Source organism: Protopterus annectens, chromosome 13.part0, assembly GCF_019279795.1.
Source record: "Protopterus annectens isolate FY-2018-M chromosome 13.part0, PAN1.0, whole genome shotgun sequence".
In the NCBI taxonomy this organism is placed as follows: Eukaryota; Metazoa; Chordata; order Ceratodontiformes; family Protopteridae; genus Protopterus; species Protopterus annectens.
The window spans coordinates 658,983,540-659,004,852 of record NC_056747.1 but is presented as its reverse complement, the minus strand read 5'-3'; the positions used below and the strand labels follow the sequence as shown (position 1 = coordinate 659,004,852).

General features: G+C 38.9%; 1 protein-coding gene across 3 annotated transcripts in view; it reads left to right on the top strand.

The window, feature by feature from the left end:
- The window catches only part of MYO1C (myosin IC), a 1,794,562-nt gene that overhangs the window by 1,135,152 nt on the left and 638,097 nt on the right, over positions 1-21,313 (top strand). For all 3 annotated transcript variants that reach the window (XM_044054342.1, XM_044054344.1, XM_044054343.1), the window contains exons 5-6: positions 8,767-8,847; positions 18,580-18,759. In XM_044054342.1, coding sequence (XP_043910277.1) covers positions 8,767-8,847; positions 18,580-18,759 — 261 coding nt within the window. The remainder of the gene's footprint in view (positions 1-8,766; positions 8,848-18,579; positions 18,760-21,313) is intronic.

Here is a 21,313-nt window from a genome sequence, read left to right as displayed (position 1 = left end):
GTAGGTTGAGGGCAAGGGTTGGGATAAATATCACCACTAAATTATAGCTTTGACAATATATTCTGAGTATTGTGTTTATGTATTTATGCAGTAGTTTATGCTTTGTTAAGAGAGGCTCAGGTTTAGAGATGATTTTTTTTGTATTTGTGTGGAAAGAAGACTGTGTGAGTAGTGTTGTGAAGACTGGGTGTAATATAGAGATTGTAAAGAGAGCTTTTGGGATGTGCAATAGTAATTGTAGAGTCAGGGGGTTGATGGAATTAGTGGGGATTTGAAAGTATGTAAGATAATAAAGATAAGTGTAGATAGACTAACAGTATGGAGACATAGGATTGTTAGGGATGGTTGTTGGGTTAATAGTGATATAGGTAACATTGTGAGTCTTGGAAAAAAATAAAATAATGAGATTAGAGGGGAGATATTAAAAAATAGTAAGAAAGAATAAATGTAAGTTGACAGAGTGTGTTGTGAAGAACAGAGGAGTCTTAATTGTACAGGCAATTTAAATGGAAATGTGCATTGAGAGACTGAGAGTAATAATGAGAGGGTGAGGGAAAATGATTGGATAATTGTTGCTAAGGAAAGAGGAGGGTCTACTAGAGTGTGATTAGTTATGTCTGAGTGAGAGGTGTGGTTAGTTGGGGATAAATCAGGGGGTAGTGGGGACAGGTGGGAAATGGGGGCAGGGTAGGGGAGCAAAGTGAGACCGAACGCAGCAAGGGGGGGGGATGAAGCAGGAAGAGCCAAAGATGACTACACTCAGTCAGGAACAATCAAGCAAATGCTGTGCTACAAGTCAGGGAAGGAAAGATAACGGTACAGGTAAGTCAGCAAAAACAAAGAAAGCTTAATTTTTAAACAAGTCTATGTAATTGAAGATAAAATAGAGAAGAAACGTGAGCAAAGTGTAAGGGGAAAAAGGCAAGGAAAGCTGGTGACAAAAATCAAATAGATGTAAAGAGTGAAACACTGAGAGGGGGGTCCAGTAGTGTGCTCTCCCAGCAAGATAGCAACTATATTTAGGCAGTAAATGGGCTAATATAAAATTAAAACATTAACATATACAATAACTATGTCCTTAGCATTCAGGAAAGATTGTCGATATGTGACTTTGTGCACTAAATGAAACTGTTGATGTTAAACCTGCAGTGCTAGTTAAAGTGGTTTGTTCTTGCTTAAATGGCAGCGTAGTAGTTATACGGAGCAGAAATAACACTCCAAATGCAATCTGTGTTGAAGTAGCTTCCTAAAAGGTAACAGAAAGCAGGAAAACAAACAAGTTATACAGTGAATCGAAGATCATATGATAATAGTATGAGCAGATGATATATTGCATTGATTGGGGAAAAGAAAGATTAAATATGATTAAAGCACAATTACAGTCATAATACAAACAGTTAAAACATAGTTCCTATTATTATATGAGCAGATATATATAGGCAACCTGTACAAAACAGTCACAGTAAAATGTTGGGACTCCACAGTAAAAATACACTGAAATGGATAATGGTACTATATGACAATTGATATCAGAAAATGAGTACGAAATATAACGGTTCATGGTGAAATACATTACATGTCTACCCAATGCCATATTATTGCATAAGGCTTGTAAAAAGGTTAATCCAGTTCTAATTAGGGCAAAAATATCTTAATTGTGTAGGAAACACACACTAAAAGCAATAAACAGTTGAGCTCATGTAGAGCTATGAAACTATAAACATACGGAAGTAGCTCCTGATATTACAAACAAACAAACTAGACATTAAATGGATACAACAGAGAAGCATTATAAAGCCATAGTGCATCAAATATTTCAGATTGATATACAACCTGAAAGCTAGGTAAACTTACTGGGTGAGCACACTACAGGCGATGACAATGTATATTTAAAAATGGCGCCATTGCGTGTAAAGGAATTTAACTTTGATTGAATGTGATAGGCAAAGCTGCAAAAGTGGGAGGGGCTAAATACATAATTAGAACTGGATTAACCTGGTTCATTTAATTTAAGTAGGGATGATGGCTAGTGGGTATGGGGAGAAAATGATTTGGGACTTTTAAAATCGTAGTATTTATCCTCATTGTGTAACGTTATGACTATGCTATTGCTTATGTTTACTAAAATAACTATAGTTTTGCGATTAGATGGGTTTCCCTCAGGTTTTTTGGAAGAATACTACTTGAAAATTTTTTGTTAGAACCACCTGTTCACTTTGTGCTTGATTGTCTGAGCTGAGGTGGATGGGTAGTGCTTTTGCAAAGCAGATAAGGAAAGGGTGACCACAGTCATTTCATGTGTCATGGTAATGGTGTTGTGCCTGGTTATGTATGGAACAACTGAATATGGTTTATCAAGAGTGGATGGATAGGTTAGGGTGAATGAGTTTAAAATGGGACATTTTGAAGGATTGTGTCCTTGTTAGCATACCATCTTGAGATGGTTGAGATGGTTAAGCTTCCCATCCTGAAGAGCAGCAGCTTAATTTCAGCACCACTCCTCATGTGAAAAAAAAAGATAGATGAGGACAAATAATTCTGCCAGTTTTAGTAAAATTCAGTTATTGGCTATAATGCACACTGCCTGGATGTCAAAGAAGAAACTTAAAAACTGCCTTAGAGAAAATAAACTAGAAAAGGCGATGAAAAAACATTGACTGGGAAGAATCCTGCAGCTGTTTGTTCAGCAAAAAGCATTTCAAGTTCCTGCTATAGTACAAGGGTTGGCCTCCCGTAATTTAGAGGAAAAATAAATCAACTGTGCTCAGAGCTGATTAAAATAAATGAAACAGTGGAATATAGGATTTCCTTGCTCATATTTTCATAGGTTCATAGGTTCATAGGTTCATACTAGGCTATCTGCCCGAGGGCATTTATAAGCCTAGCCCATAGTTTTGTGGCTTACGCCACCCCTTTAGTTTGGAGAAACTATGCCCATTATTTTGCTGTGCCTCTGTCGAGCAGTGACACTGAGGTAACCCCTGGGGTGTATCTGCGATCTCCCATCCATTGGTCAAGATTCCTCTTGAACAAGGCCAGCGAGGTGCTCTGCCTCACATAAACCGGGATTTTGTTCCACAGCATAGGGAGTCTTTGGGTGATGAATCTATCCCTCCAGCACGTCCTATTAATAACCGTGTCGAGGTTTAAGTCTCCCACCCTTGTGGCTCTGAGGGATCTAGATTTTTTGAGATGAAGCATGTTCATCAAATCTGGGTTTGACATGGCCTTGTATGTCAGGCATAGGTCACCTCTGAACAAGCAGTAAGCAACTGAATATAACTGGAGTTCTTTCAGTCGGGCAGCATAAGACAGATTTTTGAGACCCTTTATCCTTTTGGTGAGGAACTTTTGTGGCCTCTCCAGCTGCTGCAAGTGTCGGGTCAGATACATTCCGAATGGGGCATTGTACATCATTGGTCTGATGAGTGATGAGTATAGGGAGACTATGACTTCTTGATCTAGATGTGAATCCCTTCATGATAAGGTGGGCAATGTAGAAGGTCTTCCTAACTACTTTAGCAATATGAGTGTCGAATGAAAGGTTACTGTCAACCTGGGTTCCCAGGTCCCTAATAACTTCTTCTGTGTTCAGGGATTGCCACCTATATGGTAGCTAGGGGTAACCTTATTTTCCAAGGGTATGACTATGCATTTCTTGGCATTTAACTTTAGGCCATGGCTCTGGCACCAGTTATCCGCTTCTGCGAGACCCTTCTGAAGGATATCTGTGTCGGATGTGTTTTCAACCACGGAGTTTGCAGTCATCTGCAAACTTTGTCAGCCATAACCCTCCTGTGTTTGCTTGTACTTCAGAAAAGTAGATGCCAAACAAGAGTGGGCCCAGGACTGCTGTGGGACACCACTTGTGACAGGCTTTGAGTCTGACATGGCGCCAGCAACTCTGACCCTGTGGGTTCTGTCACTCAGCCAGTTTGCAACCCATCTTGTAATGTATGGGTTTACATTTAAGTTGATGAGTTTTTCAATGATACCCGAGTGAGGTATTGTATCAAAAGCCTTCAACAGGTCTAGGTAGGCTGTATGGACTGCCTTTCCGCCAGTGGCCTTGGTGACTGTTTCGAAAAAGTCAACCAAGTTTAGAAGGCATGATGTGCCTTTGACAAAGCCAAACTGGGTTGGATCCAAAGTCTGCAAGTTCCCTATGTCTTTATTTATGAGATCCATTATGATACTCTCCATGGCTTTGCAGATAAGGCTTGTCAAGCTAATGGGACGGTAATTTCCAGGGTCGGTGGAGGCAGGAGTGGGACCACAGTCACTGTGCGCCACTCCCTGGGTAATGATTGGAGGTGAGACTAAGATTAAACAGCTGTCCTAACTGTGGGTTTAATTGAGTTCATGGAGCACACAGCCGGGGACACCATCAGGTCCCATGGATGCTGTGTTCTTTGCCTTGGAGAGAGCAGTTCTCACCTGGGTGTTAGAGATGTTTGGGGAGCTACAATCATTTGGTATAGATATCTCTCCTTTAGGGGGGGAGGGGGGGAGAAGTTTGCACTGAACCTGTCAGCCAGTATGTTGGCAATGTCTGTAGGATCAGTAATCTTCACATCATTTTGAACTAATTCTGAGCATATGTGGGAGTTTCCTCCTAGGTTTCTGACATAGCTAAAGAATGCCTTATGTGGTTGTCTTTAGAGTCCTTAGCTATTTTTTTCTCAAAATTAGCTTTGGATGATTTTATGAGAGCTCTTAGCTTTTTACTTATAGTGATCAGCGGTGTCTTACCTTTTAAGGATTTTGCTCTATCTTGTAGTAGCTTTCTCCTTTTGTTGTAGTGGGGTCCACCAGACTGGACGCTTGCCTTTGGTATAAAGAGTCTTTGTTTTGCTTGGGATTGCCTGATCCATGCAGCCCTGCAGGTGCTGGTAGAAGGCATTTGTAAGTGATTCAGCGGTTTGAGAAATGTTAACCGCCGGCTCAGGGGCCTTAAAGGAGACCACACTAGTCTTTAGAAGTGTGAAGTCGGCTTTCGAGAAGTTCTTTACTGTGGTCTTTTTCATTTCGAGTGGGGGCGGGATGAGGTCCTCCAGCGTCATTAGTTTGTGATCAGATCTCACCAGTGAGCGGTATACTGAACATTGTGCTCCCATGTTCGTGATGATGAGATCAAGTATGTTTTCTCCTCTTGTGGGATGGTGACTAGTTGTTCCATGGCATTTGAGTTTATGAATTCCAGGAACTTTTGGGCTAGAGTGTTTGGGCTTGAGTAGTGTTCCCAGTCTATATTAGGGTAGTTGAAGTCACCTAGTATGATGGTGTTCGGAGATACATTTATCCCTCCAGTGTTTTCAGGAAGGCCATATGAGGTTCCTGAGTTTAGGGTGGCCTGTAACATGCTACAAATTGCAGAGCAGTCTTGCCTATGGTTAATTGCACCTGGATGGTTTCCGATGCATCGTGCGATGCCACCAATCTTGAGGTGTGGGTGTCCTTGATGAATATGTATACCCCTCCTTTCTTGGTATTGTCCGGGTTTTGGGGCCGGAACGCATGATATGAGGTAAAACCTGATAGTGCTGGGGTGCTCTCAGGAGCCTTGAACCAGGTTTCTGTCACAGCACAAACATCGATGTTCTCCATACTGAGAAGGGCCTCGAAAGTGCATCTTGAGGTTGAGACTTCTGGCATTGAGCAGCATTACCCTTAGTTTTTTTCTTTGTTTTTTTCTAGGGTGGTAGGTTTAGAATTTGAGCCTTGCCTAAAAGGCACTATGGGGGTGGCAAGAGCCTTTGCCAAAAGAATCCCAGGGTGACAAGTGCAAGCCCCTTCAAGCAGCGTGGCTTGTCCAGCATGTCATCCCAGGCAGACAGACATTGGATCCCCTTTGAATGACACCAGAGTTTAAGCCAATTGTTAAAGCTGATCATCTTATCTCTGTATTGTGGCATCATTCTTGGTGAAGGTAGGATACTGCTCAAGGTCAGGGTCATACCTGCTTGGGCTACATAATCAGAGAGCTCCTCTATGTCTCTTTTCATGTAGTCCAAGGAGGCACGTCTCAGGTCGTTAACACCAGCGTGGACAATGATTGAGTCGTACTTGTACCTGCTGTTGAGAGACCTGAGTGCATGCGTTATGTGGCGGATTCTAGCACCCGACAGGCAGCTTACTGTGACCTTCTCCTTACTCAGTCTGGTGAGCGGGACGTCAGTGTGTCTGACGATGGAGTCACCAATGACTAGTGTGTCTGGCATTGTGTTTGGCCTTAAGGGCTATGACTGCTTGACACTCTGACTGTGTGGTCTATGTGTTGCAGGTGTTGTGTTCTGAGGTGGTAGTTGTTTGGGTGTCTGCTTTGGTGGCCTCTGCTGTTTTGGTAGATTTTGATCAGAGCCTCCGAGTATGTCTTTGTGTGTTTATGTGTATGATTTGAGGTTGTGATGGTATTATGTGAGACTGGGTCTGTAGTGTGTGTGGTTACCTTCTCCTCCTGTCTGGTCATGCCAGTCCTATGTTGAGAGAGCTCAGCCTCCAGTTTGGCCAGATAGTTGCATCTATGTATTTGTGTTTTGTGGGAGGAGGAGAGGGTTGTTCAGGTACATGAGGCAATTGTAACATTGCCTCAATATTCCCAGGTTCACCAGCTGAGCAGGAGAGGACATTAGCAACTGATCCCTCGACATGCTAGAAGGAATAGACAGAAAAACTTAAGAAAAGGTTCTAGGGGATGTGGGTGACCGAGAAATGGGGTTTGCTTTTTTGGGGTACTTTCTATAACAAGAGTGCTGTATCGAGGTGATAAGTACTGTAGGAGCAAGTGCTTCACTATACAGATAGAGAAAGTCTACTTGGGAGTCAAGTAGAGATAATTTATAGTTGTAGGATACACTAAATAGAACAGTAGTATACTTTGAGGAAGGTAGTTTTAAGGGAAAATTTGAAGAGTGGACTTTAGGTAGCCCTAATAGTTTAAATCTGATTAACTGGCACTGCTCTAGTGTTAAAGCTTAACGCTTTATAGCAGGGGGCTGGAAAAAACAGGAAATGACCCAAAATGGTTGACAAATTACTAGTTGCTGCTTCTAACCACTCCTCTGAGGACAAACAAGCAGCTCAGTACTCCCCACTCCCACTGGTGAGTAAAGAAACTACCTCTGGCTGAAATTAAGCTGCTGATCAGTGTACCTCCATCTTGAAAAGTCCCTCTAAACAGTACATTTTGATCAGTATAGAAGCCTGACTCCATGGCATGGAAAGATAAAGCCATGCATTTAATAAGTAACTCAGGATTTGATGGATCTATGCAGAGGAGGGTAGGAGTGAGTGGCTAATACTGGCTGGTGTATCCTGTTAGAAATATGGTGGTCAAACTCTTTGCACTGCAGACAGCTATTGGGTGAGATTTGTATTGCAGGCTACAGCATCATCATATATGCTGTAATTGTAGCAAAGCGCTACCAAGCCATTCATCTGGTAAGTATCAAGGGGGACGTGATTGAATATGAACACCATCAGGGGAAGGTGTTGTGTGGTGTTGCTTGTATGAGTTTTCATATAGCCACAAGGGGGAGAATTAGGGCCATGTAACAGAAAAACTCAATCACTGCCTGGATGGTGGTCTACTGTGACTAGCAATCTCTCCATGGGAAATCATTGGTTCATTTAATTTAAGTAGGGATGATGGCTAGTGGGTATGGGGAGAAAATGATTTGGGACTTTTAAAATCGTAGTATTTATCCTCATTGTGTAACGTTATGACTATGCTATTGCTTATGTTTACTAAAATAATTATAGTTTTGCGATTAGATGGGTTTCCCTCAGGTTTTTTGGAAGAATACTACTTGAAAATTTTTTGTTAGAACTACCTGTTCACTTTGTGCTTGATTGTCTGGAGCTGGGTGGGATGGGTAGTGCTTTTGCAAAGCAGATAAGGAAAGGGTGACCACAGTCATTTCATGTGTCTTGGTAATGGTGTTGTGCCTGGTTATGTATGGAACAACTGAATATGGTTTATCAAGAGTGGATGGATAGGTTAGGGTGAATGAGTTTAAAATGGGACATTTTGAAGGATTGTGTCCTTGTTAGCATACCATCTTGAGATGGTTAAGCTTCCCATCCTGAAGAGGTAATGCTCCTGCCATAATTAAGTGGTACCTCTGTTCTTAGAGGTTTAAGACTGAGATCCTTGGGAATGGTCTTCCTGATGATGTAGCACTTATTTTGTCAGCAGTGTGCAGAAAAGGGGGGGGGTCATAAAACAAAGCTGCTTAGACATCCACTACTTTTGCAACAATTATGTCTGTGTGTAATATAAGGTTATGTAATTCTAGGCATGGGTGAAGGGTGCCCCGCCCTTTAAGTCTGGCTAGACTTCAATTTTAGCCTTTTGTAGAGTTCCCTAAGGTTATGACTGCCACAGAAAGATACATTCAAGAGGTTAATGTCTGTTGCTTTGTTTGAAATATACAGGATATTGCTTTACTAAAGAAAAGCATACATTTAGATATATTAAGACAAAGGGCTGAAAAATCTGAGGATGTAGCTAGCATTTAGTCTTTGGAAATGGAGACTAAGGGATATCTTGGTAATTTACCAGTTGTATAGGAGGTGCTTTCTGTATACTTAGAAGTTGTTGTAATGTAGTCTGAAGCACAGAATTTAACAATCTGAAATTAGAAGTAATGACAGGTTCCCCTTCATGCAAGCAATGACAAATTTTTTTGCTTATGGTATAGCTGTGATTTCAGATGCAGTAATACAGAACTGTTTACCTGTTTACCTTTTTACCTGTCTTTTTAGGCTTTTGGAAATGCTAAGACTCTGCGCAATGATAATTCCAGCAGATTTGGAAAGTATATGGATGTGCAGTTCGATTACAAGGTAAGTACATATGCTATTTGAACTATTTCTGTTGTTTCAGATGTTCTTTACCAATTCTTAAATGCATTGTGCAAGCCATCAGTGCAGACCTAGGCAGCAGTTTAATAGGAACACAAACTGCAACATGATGTATTTCCATTAAACTTGAACCAAAAAACAAAAGTCGAAACCAACACCACGCCTCAGGAAAGCATGGACACTTTAACTTGAACCAAAAGACAAAAGTCTAAACCAACACCATGCCTCAGGAAAGCACGGGCACCTTGTTAAACAAACAATAAAGTGTCCAGGCGGTGTTGGAGTTACATAGTTTGTGCTCTGTATGATGTATTTCCATATTAAAAAAAAAAGCTTCTGTGTATTTTACAAAACAAATTGCTGTAATTTGAAAAGGTCATAAATTAAATTTCTTGTCCTCACAGCATAAGGTCCCATAACCAAGGCAGACTGCTTGTCACTAAATCAATGTTAGATCACACCTTTTAAAGACCTTGTGATTTCTGTTCATTAACTGTAATCTTTATGATGGTGACCTGAGTCCCATTGTCACCAATCAATTTGGGAGGGATAAGACTGTGCAGCCATAGGCACTAATTATTCTTGGAGTGCGGTGTACAGTGGCTGGTGGTACCTGGTAGATGCTGAAAACTTGGTGGGCAGTCAACAGTTTTGTCAGAGGGACAGACCCACAGTAAATGTGCATGAAATGACCACTGGAGCCTGTGTTCACCTAGCTGATGGCACTGCACACTGCAGAAGCCTTGTAAAAAATAAGGAAACATTTAGAGGTGTTCCAGGGATTTGAGAGAGTGGTACACTATGCAGATCAGTTTTCTGTTTGGGTACTTCAAGCAGCTTGATAATATATTTGACTTTCATGCAATTTATCCACTTTCCTGTAACCTTGGGCCAGACTACAGCAGGGAAATGTTCACTACTTGAAACCACAGATGTTATATGATCCAGCCTGTCCACCTGAACAGAAGGTGGTAGGTGCATGTGGCAGTCACTTGACACTTTGAGACTCTCCCAGCGTCAATACTCCTGACGGTATTCCCTTAATGCTTCCATACCTCTCCAATCTCATTTGTTGTTTATTGCTGGCATCAAGAGACTCTCCCAAGCCTGTTTTCTTCAAGTTTCAAATGTTCTATATTTTTGGTAGCATGCTTCCTCATAGTCCAACTTACTGAACTACTAATTTTGGTCCTTTTCTGTTCTTTCTAGAATTCTGTTTGTCTGATTTATTGTGAGCAAGTCGTTTACTACCTGTGCTCCTGCTAGGTGACTATATCATTTGGATGCTATTTCTTTTGCTTTACTCAAATTGTCTGTTACTGCTAAGTTGCTTAGCCTTGTATTAGAAATTATATATTTTTGTATGTAATGCAGGAGTTTTAACCTCCTTTATTAAAGTTAAGGGTATTAGATTGTCTTGGGACGTGAGTAAGAACAAGGTCTCTGGGTTCAAAAATGTTCAAAAATGTAGACATAAAATTCCTCCTTAGGACACACACTTCATATAGTATGCCTCGAAGTAGAAATTCTGAAAGGTCTTTGTTACATCTGTGAGGTTTTCGATCCAAGCCACTATAGAAATTATTCTTAGTGGTGTTATTGCCTAGCGATTCATATATGAGGTTCAGAAATAAAAATGATGAAAGAAAGGTTGATGAAAGTGGGGCTGTCAAGGAATCAATTAGATCATCCTATCCCACCCTCACAGTGCCATATTTTGGAGGGCTCCCCTTGTAAAGATAGTCCTGCTGTAGGAGGGTTCCGAATAGCATTCATCTTCAGGGGTCTCTCAACTTGAGGCTTCAGTATGGGAGGATGCCCCCCCCCCAAAAAAAGATCAACTTCTCCAACGATTTAGAAAGTTCTTCCTCTGAAGTGCAGACCTTCCTTCTTATTTTTCAGTATGCTTTTCTAGATCTCTCTGCAGTCGATCTACAGCTGTCAACATGGACTGGGACAAGATAATAGTAATTTTTAAGGTTGAGATGGGATATGCATTCTTTCCTCCCTCCTCAGTATCCAGGGTAGCAAGAAGAGGTCAGGTTCCTTCCTCTTGAGTTGCCCATTCCTTGGGCCCCGTTTTTGCTTTGGGTGCTTTGGGGCTGATGTTTCTTCAGCATGCCTCTATTTCAACTAAAATATTGATGTCTGTTTTAGCATTATTGCTACCTCGAGTACCTGTTACTTCAGTGCTGAGTTTCTGTACACAGAAGGTCATTAGGTCCCAGGCACTCTGCTCCAACACTGACACAGATACCCTTGGAGAACTTCTTGGTGTGAAAAATGCCTCTGTCTGAGTTACTGGCACTGAAGCTGCCCTCATTGTAGACTTGGTCTTTGTGTTGAGACCTGGACAGATTTAGTCATAGCTGACCTCTTCTGCTTTGACATTATTTACTCTGATGGTCTTTTTGGTGCTAAGATTCTTGGAGTCAATCATGAAAAGATTAGGGTTAGCTCAGATGCAGCTGCAAGGGTTGGTAGAATTTCATTCCCTTCCCTCATCCCATTTATTAGAAGGTGGTGTGAATCTAGTAGTTGCAAACCTCTTGAAGAAGAGAGAGATCCAAGAAGTCCTGCCAAACCATTGAGTATTTTAAGTTTATTCAGGATTCTTTTCTTGTTCCCACTAACAAAAAAAAGTCTACCCTAAATCTCAGTAGTTTAAACCAATTTGCAGCAGTGACAAAAAAACTGGATGTTTATGATGCAGTTGATCCTTCCACTTCAAGAAAACGAGGGGACATGATGTGCTGTTTGAATCTCCATGCACCTACCTTCTTGTCAGGATAGCCAGGGCACCCAAGAAGGTTCTGTGACTTAGGGTGTGAAAAATAGTCATTCCCAATTTAGAACTGTCCCAGTTGGTCTTAACATGGCCACCGTGGTATTCACCAAACATGTGGCGACTGTTACAGCACATTTTATGCTGTCAGGAACCAGACTATTCCTCTGTCTCTACAAGTACCTCCTTCGTGCACCCACAAGGGAGTCGCATTTTTTTAAAACACCTTTATTAAAGTATCACTTGTGACACTGGCAAACTTAAATGTATATAAAAGTAATCAAACTATAGTAACAAGTTTGCATTTACAAACATTATCCGTTGTGGATACAATATAATCAGTACAGCATCACATAAATTGTTCAATTCAACTCCTGCCTTCTCTTAAACCTCACTCCTTCTCCAAAACAGTTTTCTGCATGTAATTGTTTCCCACATTTCCATTTTTTTCAGTGTAATTTACTCCTACCCTTTTCTAAAGATCCCACTTCCATTATCTCTGTTATAATATTCACTACTTCAAATATGGTTGATTTAAACTTCGATTTCCATTTTCTAGTAATTGCTTTTTTGGCAGCCACCAGAATTAAACTTGCCATAAGGCCTTACTGTGCGTATGCAATTCAGATCATGTGCCCCAGCTCAAAAAATGTCTTAGTTACAGTCATTTGCTTGCCAGTATTCCTGACAAGAGTACTCTGTATGGAATTTTTAAAGTCTACCAACTCACCACATTCTGTGAACATGTACTCCCAGGTACCTCCTTCTTCTGTATTACACCTCCAACATTTTCCATCTATCTGAGGAAAAATTCTTTGGATCCTGCTTGGGGTATCAAAGTATCTATGCAAACACTTCCAGGTAAAAATGCTAAATTTTCTAGATTTTGTTGCATATTTAGGAGTCATACATATGTCCTTCCTTTGTTTCTTTTTGAATTGCATATCTGAGCTCTTTCCAGTCTTTTTGCCCTCCTCTGATTGATTCCTGTAGTTGTCAAGCAATATTTTATGAGCTCTACTAATTATCTCTTTTTTAATAGCAGCTTATGTTCTGCATTCAACTAAAAAGCTGAACCAGTGCAGGTCTTTTATTTAGGATTCCTGTCCCTTTCTGTTTGCCTATACTCTGATATCAGTACCTGATAGGGAAGGCAATCTCTAGCCTGTAGTCCAAATGTATTCATGGCCCATTCTCATGCTTTGACCTTTCCCTATCTGATTATTTACTTCCATTACCTTGGTTTCTTTGCCAGCTCTCTCCAGTAAATTCCAGCCCCCCCTGCCTGTTCTCTGTACTCCTAATTGTAGTCATCCCTATCAATAGAATCTCCTTTCTCCATTCCTTTGTTGGCTTAGTTCTTGGTATATGTTATGTTAGTTTAACAGTCATACAGAATATTATATTCATATTCTCCTTAAGGATCTGCATCCAAAATTCCACTCTTTCCTTATTTCTTCAGTTACCTCCCTGCTTTTATCATCATCCTTTTCCAATTTGACTTGTAACTTTCTGCTTGTGTTATGTATAAGAGCCATAACTGTGTAGCTCTAAAATATCCCTTCAAATCAGGTAATCCCAAACCTCCTTGTTTCATTGAAAGGATTAACTTATCCCATTTGACTCTTGCCCTCTTCCTTCCCCAGATAAAATCCTTAAACTCTCTATTAATTACTATTGACAACTTCTCCTCTGGTTGATAAAAATATGCCTGACCAGTGTATAAAACTAAAGGGATAAAAAACATTTTTACTGCTTGTATCTTGCTATCCTTATATATAGAAAAGAACTTCCAGTTTCTCTGTGTTTGCATTATATTTTCTTTAGTCTCTTCCCACATATTATCTGCCATAACATAATCCTTTTTAACCCATACTCCTTAAGTAGTTCCATTTTATAATGTCCCCATAGGGTATTGCTGAACCAACATGTGTGTGTGTGTCTATAGTTTACAGAGAGTTTTATTGTCATTAATTTTATATCCCAAAAAACAGAACTTTCTCAGAAGGTTTCACAATATTACAGTGTCCTTTTCCGATATTGTCAGGTACAAAATAGCATCTGCAAATCAACATTTCCTCAATACCAAACCAATTATGTCCTTGAATTTCTGAGTCTCTTATTTTCTTTACCAGTGGTTCTAAACATAAAGCAAATAAAGGGGAAAGAAGGAAGACTTCCCGGTTCCTTTATTCAGACAGAACTGAGTAAACTTGTAAGAGAGGAACCTTCCCACTTAGATTTTTACCTCTGATCACTTGCATATCCTTCTAAAGAACTTTATCAGGACATGCAAATGCCTTCATTGCCCTACTCATAAAATCCCAGCTTCCTCTGTCAAATGCTTTCTCTACATCAAAACCAGCTAACAGCAGCAGTATTTTCTTACTCTGCTTCCCTCTGGATCATCATAGTTCTATTAATGTTGTCAAATGTTTGCATCCCCTCCACAAAACCACACTGATCCATATCTATCAGTTTTGGCAGTACCTTTGTCATTCTTTTAGAAATTACAGACTTAAACACTTTATAATCATGGTTTAAAATTGAAATGGGCCTATATCAAGTTGAATCGGATGGGTCTTTACTGCTTTTAGGTGTTATAGCCATCGCAGTTTTTTTTCCATGACATTGATGCTTCCCCTTCTTTGAAAATGCTGTTAAACAAAACCTTCCAGAGCCTTATCACTTTTTTCCCTCCTAGCTTCTAAACTTCTCTCGGAATACCATCTATGTCTGTACACTTTCCTGCAGATTGGGGATAAATCACCCTTTTTAATTTTCTCTCTTCCTGTTAATTGTTGAGCTTCATCTACCTCTAACTTTGGGATATTTAAGTCTTCCATAACTATTTCTATTTCTTCTTGATTTTTCCACTTCTTGGCATAAGCTTCAGGTTACTTTTCTTGTTTTAGGCTCACTAAATTTGGCAGCGACCTTTTCTACTTTGTCTAAGTTGTTGTGCCAAAAGTTTTTGTGCTCTGGAGTTATCAAAAAAAAAAACAATTGCTTAACGGTGTTATTTCTAAACTCATGCATATTGTCCAGGTTCTCCCTTGTTTTCTCTTTAGCACTCTGCAATTGCACCTCTTCTTGTTCTGTGAAATTCCCTTTGTTCTGTAATACTTTCAGTCCCTGTAAATAAGTCTTGTTACTTTTTAACCATCTCTTTTTCTTTTATTTCTACTGTATTTTTAAACTTCACTTTTATTTATCCCACTCATTAGCTATCATTTCTGGAGTACTTTCTATCTTCCCTAATAAACCCTGAATAATTTCCAGTACCCATTCCTTAAATTCCTCTCTTTTTAACAGGTAGGTGTAAAGTGCCAGTGTCACATTTTTTACTTCATTACACTGCATTTTTATCTTCGTAATTTGAAGGTTGGGTGTCGAGCTGGCAACTCGGCACTGTGAAAATCTACTGCCAGTCATTAGCGGACCGGAGTTCCGCTGTGGCCACCCCTAACCGGGAAAAGCCGAAAGACAACAACAACAATTGGTGCATTACCTGAAATAGTTATTGGATGTGTATCAAAGTTCTCAAATAAATGCACTTGTTCCTGTGAAATACAATTTCTGTCTGGTCTAGCCCAGTGATTGTACCTTGGAGAATAATATGCAAATTTTCTCAGAGTTTCTGCTACTGATTTCATATCTTACATACAAAATATTTTCATACATTTCTTAATAAATCTAGTTTTTTGTGATATTTTTCCTTCTAGGCCCACAAATACATCCTCATTGTTGCAAATAAAATTCCATTCCACACCTGTAATTGATATTCCCTGCTAAAAGATGATTATTTCTCCCAAATTTAAGCTCTATAATAGCAGTTTTAGGTAGAATATAAATACATAATCCTCATACCTTGCCAATAACCCTTACTACCACAAATCTACTATTATCTTTTTATTTCCTCTTCTAGCAATACGGAGCATCTTTAGCAATTATTATATGTACTTCTTTTCCTTTGTACCTGATATTCTGCTGAATATCCATCCTGAAATCCTTTCTTTATCAATTTCACATGCTCAGTTTTGCTGAATATCCATCCTGAAATCTTTTCTTTATCAAATTCACATGTTCGTTTATTTCCAAATGTGTCTGTTTGCACTCTGCATTTCTTAATATAATTAAATATTATTTCCTTTTTGTTTATACTTGTGAGACCATTCACATTCCAAGATAATATGGAAAGTATTGCCATTATAAGAAATCATTATTCCCATCTGTAATATGTGATAGTTTTTTAAATGTCTATTTCCATTTTTTTGTGGTACATGCACCCACTAATGTTTAGCAGGTTAATCCTTTATACTTTTTTCTTACCAGCCACATTGGAACCTGTGTTGCATTTTAAAAGACTTTGTTTTAATGAAAACCCTCAAAAATACACACCTCAGAACAACCCCACAACCTATTAATATAATGCAAACACTCAAAACTATGTACATCTTCAGGTAATAACGTTGATCCCTGCTAATAGGAACAATTGTCCCAAACAGACAACTGCAAGCACAAGCTTTAATTGGCCTAAAATCAAGGTTATCTGTGCTAAGATGCATGTTATTGTCCATTCTTGTACTTACACTAATAGTTGGCTTTTCTTTTTCTATCCTTCTTCCCCTCTCAGATGTGAAAAGCAACTTGTATGCTTTCAGAAAACATTAACTTTTAGCCTTGAAGAAACCAGTGTTCTGGCTTTTTATTGCCCTATTATCAGCTTGTCTCCATGAAAATATAAGAGAAAAAATTCAGTCCTTAGCTGTAGGCTTCTAAAAACAAGCTAAAAGATTTATTGCTAAAGGAAAACACTTTCATTATTTTCAGTGTTCTTGTATTTACTTGTTTCCACTTAAAACCTATTAAATTAAGTCACAGGTCTTACTTACCTGTGTAAAATAAGAGAAAACATATTGGCTCTGCATATGTTATGATCTGTATACTTTTGCACACATACCCCCACCTCAACCTAAGATTACATCTTATTAACTTAAACATGCTTTTGTTTAGCCTTTTTTCTCTTTTTACATTGTAATGCCTACATTTCTTAATACTAAAAAAGAAGAAAGAGAAAAAAGACATCTGTTTACTTTAGTATCTTTATCACACATAAGTAAAAATGCTTTACTGTAAAATGTGCAATTTATATTATGCCAGTGTTTCATAGAAATACTGTTAAGAACAGCAATTGTTTATTTAGTAAATGTTTTCCTTCCTCTTCCCCTCCCCTCAGTGTCCTTGCAAACATTAAAGGACCACTACGGTAAATAAAAAACAAAAAAAAAAAAAATTTTTTATTTTTTTCTTGAATTCCCACACATTGCAAACCTATATGCACAAGAAAAAAGTAGTCACTACTGATTTTATTCTGCTTGTAATCCTCAGTGCCTCTTGGGGCAGTCATCCTGATGAGTGCTTGTTTTCTTCTATAGCTAAGTCTCCCTATAATGCACTCTGAGGGCACTGTATATGAGATTACAATACCCATGGCTGGACTGTCACATCAAAGTCTCATTGACTCAGAATGGAAGAACTGAAAAGTAGTGCTATTTTGAGTGGCCTCAGTAAAAAGTATCATTTATTGTCCTGCAGTGTCTCTTACAAATGTGTTTCCTACTGATGTATTATACATTCTGTGAAAAGAACTTCTAGAAGTACTAGCTTATTGCCAAGATAACATACTTTTAAATTTCAACTTTTGTGTGCTTCAGTTGCTTCACATATTACTCCTCCCATCTTCTCTCCTTTAGTTGGCTAGAGTATCACATTTCCAGCCCTGCAAGGTTCAGCTAATTAGTCACTTATGTATAACAATATATACTAATGTGCCTGGTGTGCTAGCAAAAATGTCCCTCATTCTGTGCTTTTCCCTTTACTTCCTTTTATGCTCAAGTTCTCGAAGGTCATCGTAAATCAGGCTGGAATCCTGTATACCCCATTTTGGCCTCAAAACATTTGGCTTCCCTTACTGTGGCTGTATTATGTGGAGAAACCTCTTCTCATATAGTTAAAGGATCTTCTGGCAAGTCTTACCTGGACTTTGTCTCTCAAACTAGCTGCAAGGCCTTTTAGTTCCACTGATGGCAGGGGACCATGCTTATCCTCTCAAGCGGGTCCAGATACTTAATGCTACCCAGAAGCCCTTTACTGGAAAGATTCATGTAAGAAAGTGGACAAAGTTTTCTTTGTGGGTCACTGACTAGGGACTTGACCCCTTCTTAGTATTTTTAATCAAGGCTCAAGCTGTTTCACTGTTATTTTATTCATCAGAAATCTCTTATTTTCGTAATGGTTTCAATGCTTCTTCCTTAGCATCTTTAAAGTTTTGCAAGGCCTTTCTCAGAGGTTATTTCTTGTTGAGACCTCATCTTTAAAAACATGTATCTGCCTGACACTTTAACTTTACACTGTAAAAACTGACACTGCCTCCCAAGGAGCTGATGGCCAAAATAGACTGTAAGCTTTTAACCTCAAAGACCAGATTTTTAGTGCTAGTTACTTCAGCAAGAAAGACTTGGGAATTGTATGCTGTTTCTTCTAACCCCCACGCCCGTACATCATATTTCTTAAAAACAGTGTGTCCATATGAACAAGTCAAGCCTTTATGCCGAAGACAACTACAGAAATTAACCTTCATTAGTAGGTCACATAGAAAGTCATGATTAGTGGTGATGACCATCTGAGACATCAGTGTTCGATGTCCTGGAAGATATAGTAATTTGATGGCTAAGAAAACTGGTTTTCCAGAATCTTGTCTGCTGGATTAAAAAAATGTTCAGTTTAATAATGGAAAGAGATATTTACCATTCCTGATCTTTTACTGTTTACTTTTCAGTGTTATTACATGCAGGTCACTATCACAAAAAATGAAGAGTCATTGAATTTGTTATGCTTATAATGGAACATTTTTTTGTTTTGTTTAGGGTGCCCCTGTTGGGGGCCATATTCTGAACTACTTGTTGGAGAAATCCAGAGTGGTCCATCAGAATCACGGTGAAAGGAATTTTCACATCTTCTACCAGCTGCTGGAGGGAGGAGATGATGACCTTCTGAGGAGGCTAGGCTTGGACAGAAATGCCCAGCAGTACCAATATCTCATCAAGGTGAGCAGTAAATAACTTGCTTAATAAATGATTGGAGGTTGACAAAAAATATCTTGCCTTTTTCTAATTTTGGAAGGCAGTTATTAATCTTTATTAGATGGTATGGGCTTTTTTTCCTTAATCTGCAGTTTGTGTATTTATGATGGGTAAGCATATACAGGAAGGGTCAATATTGCAAAGTCAAAAGCGAAAAGTGTTTTTTTCAGGGGACAAGCCCCATGCTTTCCCATAGCATAGCTAATTTAAATGTACCAGTTCTGAGATTGCACCACAGTGGTAGGAGGCAAATTACCTTTGTATTCCACTGTGTGCTATCTCAGAACACCCACTTCACCACAAACTGCTACCAGTGTAAGTGAATATAACTAGAACAAAACCGTGCAAGAATTCTAATTACCTATCAAACAAACCAACCAACAGAAAGCACATCTAAGAGTGTGTGTGTGTGTGTGTGTGTGTTTTATATACATAAATAAAAGTGTAAGAAACTTCTCTGTGTGGAAGATTTTCAGTCCATATAATGGCCGTAATGGCATTGGCTGCATGTTTTATACCCCTGACGTCATGGAAGAAGCGACAGCATCCGACACAGAAATCCGAAGACTCTGGTATTCAGGCCGGCTGAGGGCTACCTGCAGGCAGAAAACCCAAATGTGATGACTGCAACAGTGAATACACTCGAACATCTAAATTTATGCTAAGTGTACACAACTGTACTTTTCCTCACAAGCTTTCTAAATATATATATACTTTTTATCAGGCAAGGGAGTGGTGCAAGACAAAGCGTTATTGGTACACATGTTAAATTCACATCCCTTCCCCCATCAGTGTGACATTCGAGCTGTTCCTTTCCTAATTAGTAGCTGTCATAATAATATAACCCTTATGTGCTTTAAATAAAATTTATAATGATGTGGTACCACTTATTTAACCAGATTATTAAGTCTTGATTTTATCCAAGACAATATACTACATGGCTGGAAGTATATCAACCTTAGTCCATTTGGCAATCAAAAAATATATATAAATATATACATATACACTTTGCATGTAAAAAAATCAGTTGTAAAAATCATATTCTATTTTCATAACCTGTTAACAAAGATCACTTTTGTCCTTCTAGACTTCTTCAGGTCTGTGTACATGAACCCTAAAGACTATCTATAAGAATATTGCTTGTGAGGAAACTATTGCTCTATTTTTGTTTTACTTGGATCGCTTGTCTGTGTACTTAATAAAGGATTTTCAACTGGAAACAGACTGCTTGCCTTGCTTGGATTACTTTTGAATACTTAATTATTCTGCACAGTTATATATTATTTATTTTTTTTTTACTCAAGACGAGTTTAAGTTCGTTACTTCTACTACTGTTGTCGGATCTGATTAATATACAGTGAGTAACTAGAGATATATGACTGAAAATCTTCCACACAGAGAAGTTTCTTACACTGTTTTGTTTTTGGACCCACATACTTGTTTAGTGGGTTGTTTTGAGACTTCGGGGATACCACGGAGATTACTTCTTTTATATATATATATATATATATATATATATATATATATATATATATATATATATATATAAATAAATAAATACACATACACACACGGATATGCGTATGTGTAAAAATGTGTGTGTGTGTGTGTATATATATATATATATATATATATATATATATATATGCACAAACACACACATACATAAAGTTGCATGAAAATGATCAAAGCACAGGTTGTGGTAAGAGTGATCAAATGTCAGATTCATTAGATAGCTATTAATAAAAACTTGTGAATTTACAGAAATGAAACCATGATTAAGCTGAAATAGGACTCTGCCTTTTTTCCCCTCTGTACCACAATCCCGATGCAAGTGCAGTTTGACATGTGGGTTGCACAGAGAGCTTAAACTGTGTATTTTATGCTTTAGGTTCGATGTGTGGACTTGCAATAAGAAAGATTTCCTTATATGTAATATTGTGTGATCCAGAGTCACTGTATTTGGAGGTGTAGGGGGGAAGGGGAGCACAGTCATTTGCAAAATAATTGTATTTGTGTATAATTTAGTATTTTTGACTGCTGGAAACTCAATGTAGTTGCAGTCATTTCAAGGTCTTGACCAGTTATGTATGCTGTTATACACTCATATATGCATTTTTTTGCTCTCTACCCCTACTGTATGTCAGTCATTCCCCCCACAAGCAATCAGCTCATTTATTCTTCATCACCAGAGCGAGAGTCAAATGAGAGAGAACATCCTTCAGAAAACAATTCAAAGTGATCTGAGGATTTATCTTACTTTCTGCCATCTATACTGGAGCACATCTGGTGAGGCATGGTGAGCATGTGCAATGGGCTGATGGTGGAGGATGTCCCCTCACTTCTGCAAGGCGTGTTCGCTCCAAGCAGCCCTGTTACCACCCTTGAGGCACAAGCAGTGGACTCCTAGGTCTCCACCAAGGAGTTAATCCTGCCCAGTGTGCCTGCAAACTTCTTCTTTGCCAAGACGAGTGGTCCATGCTTTTTTCACTCCTCCTATCCCTGCCCACTTCCTTCA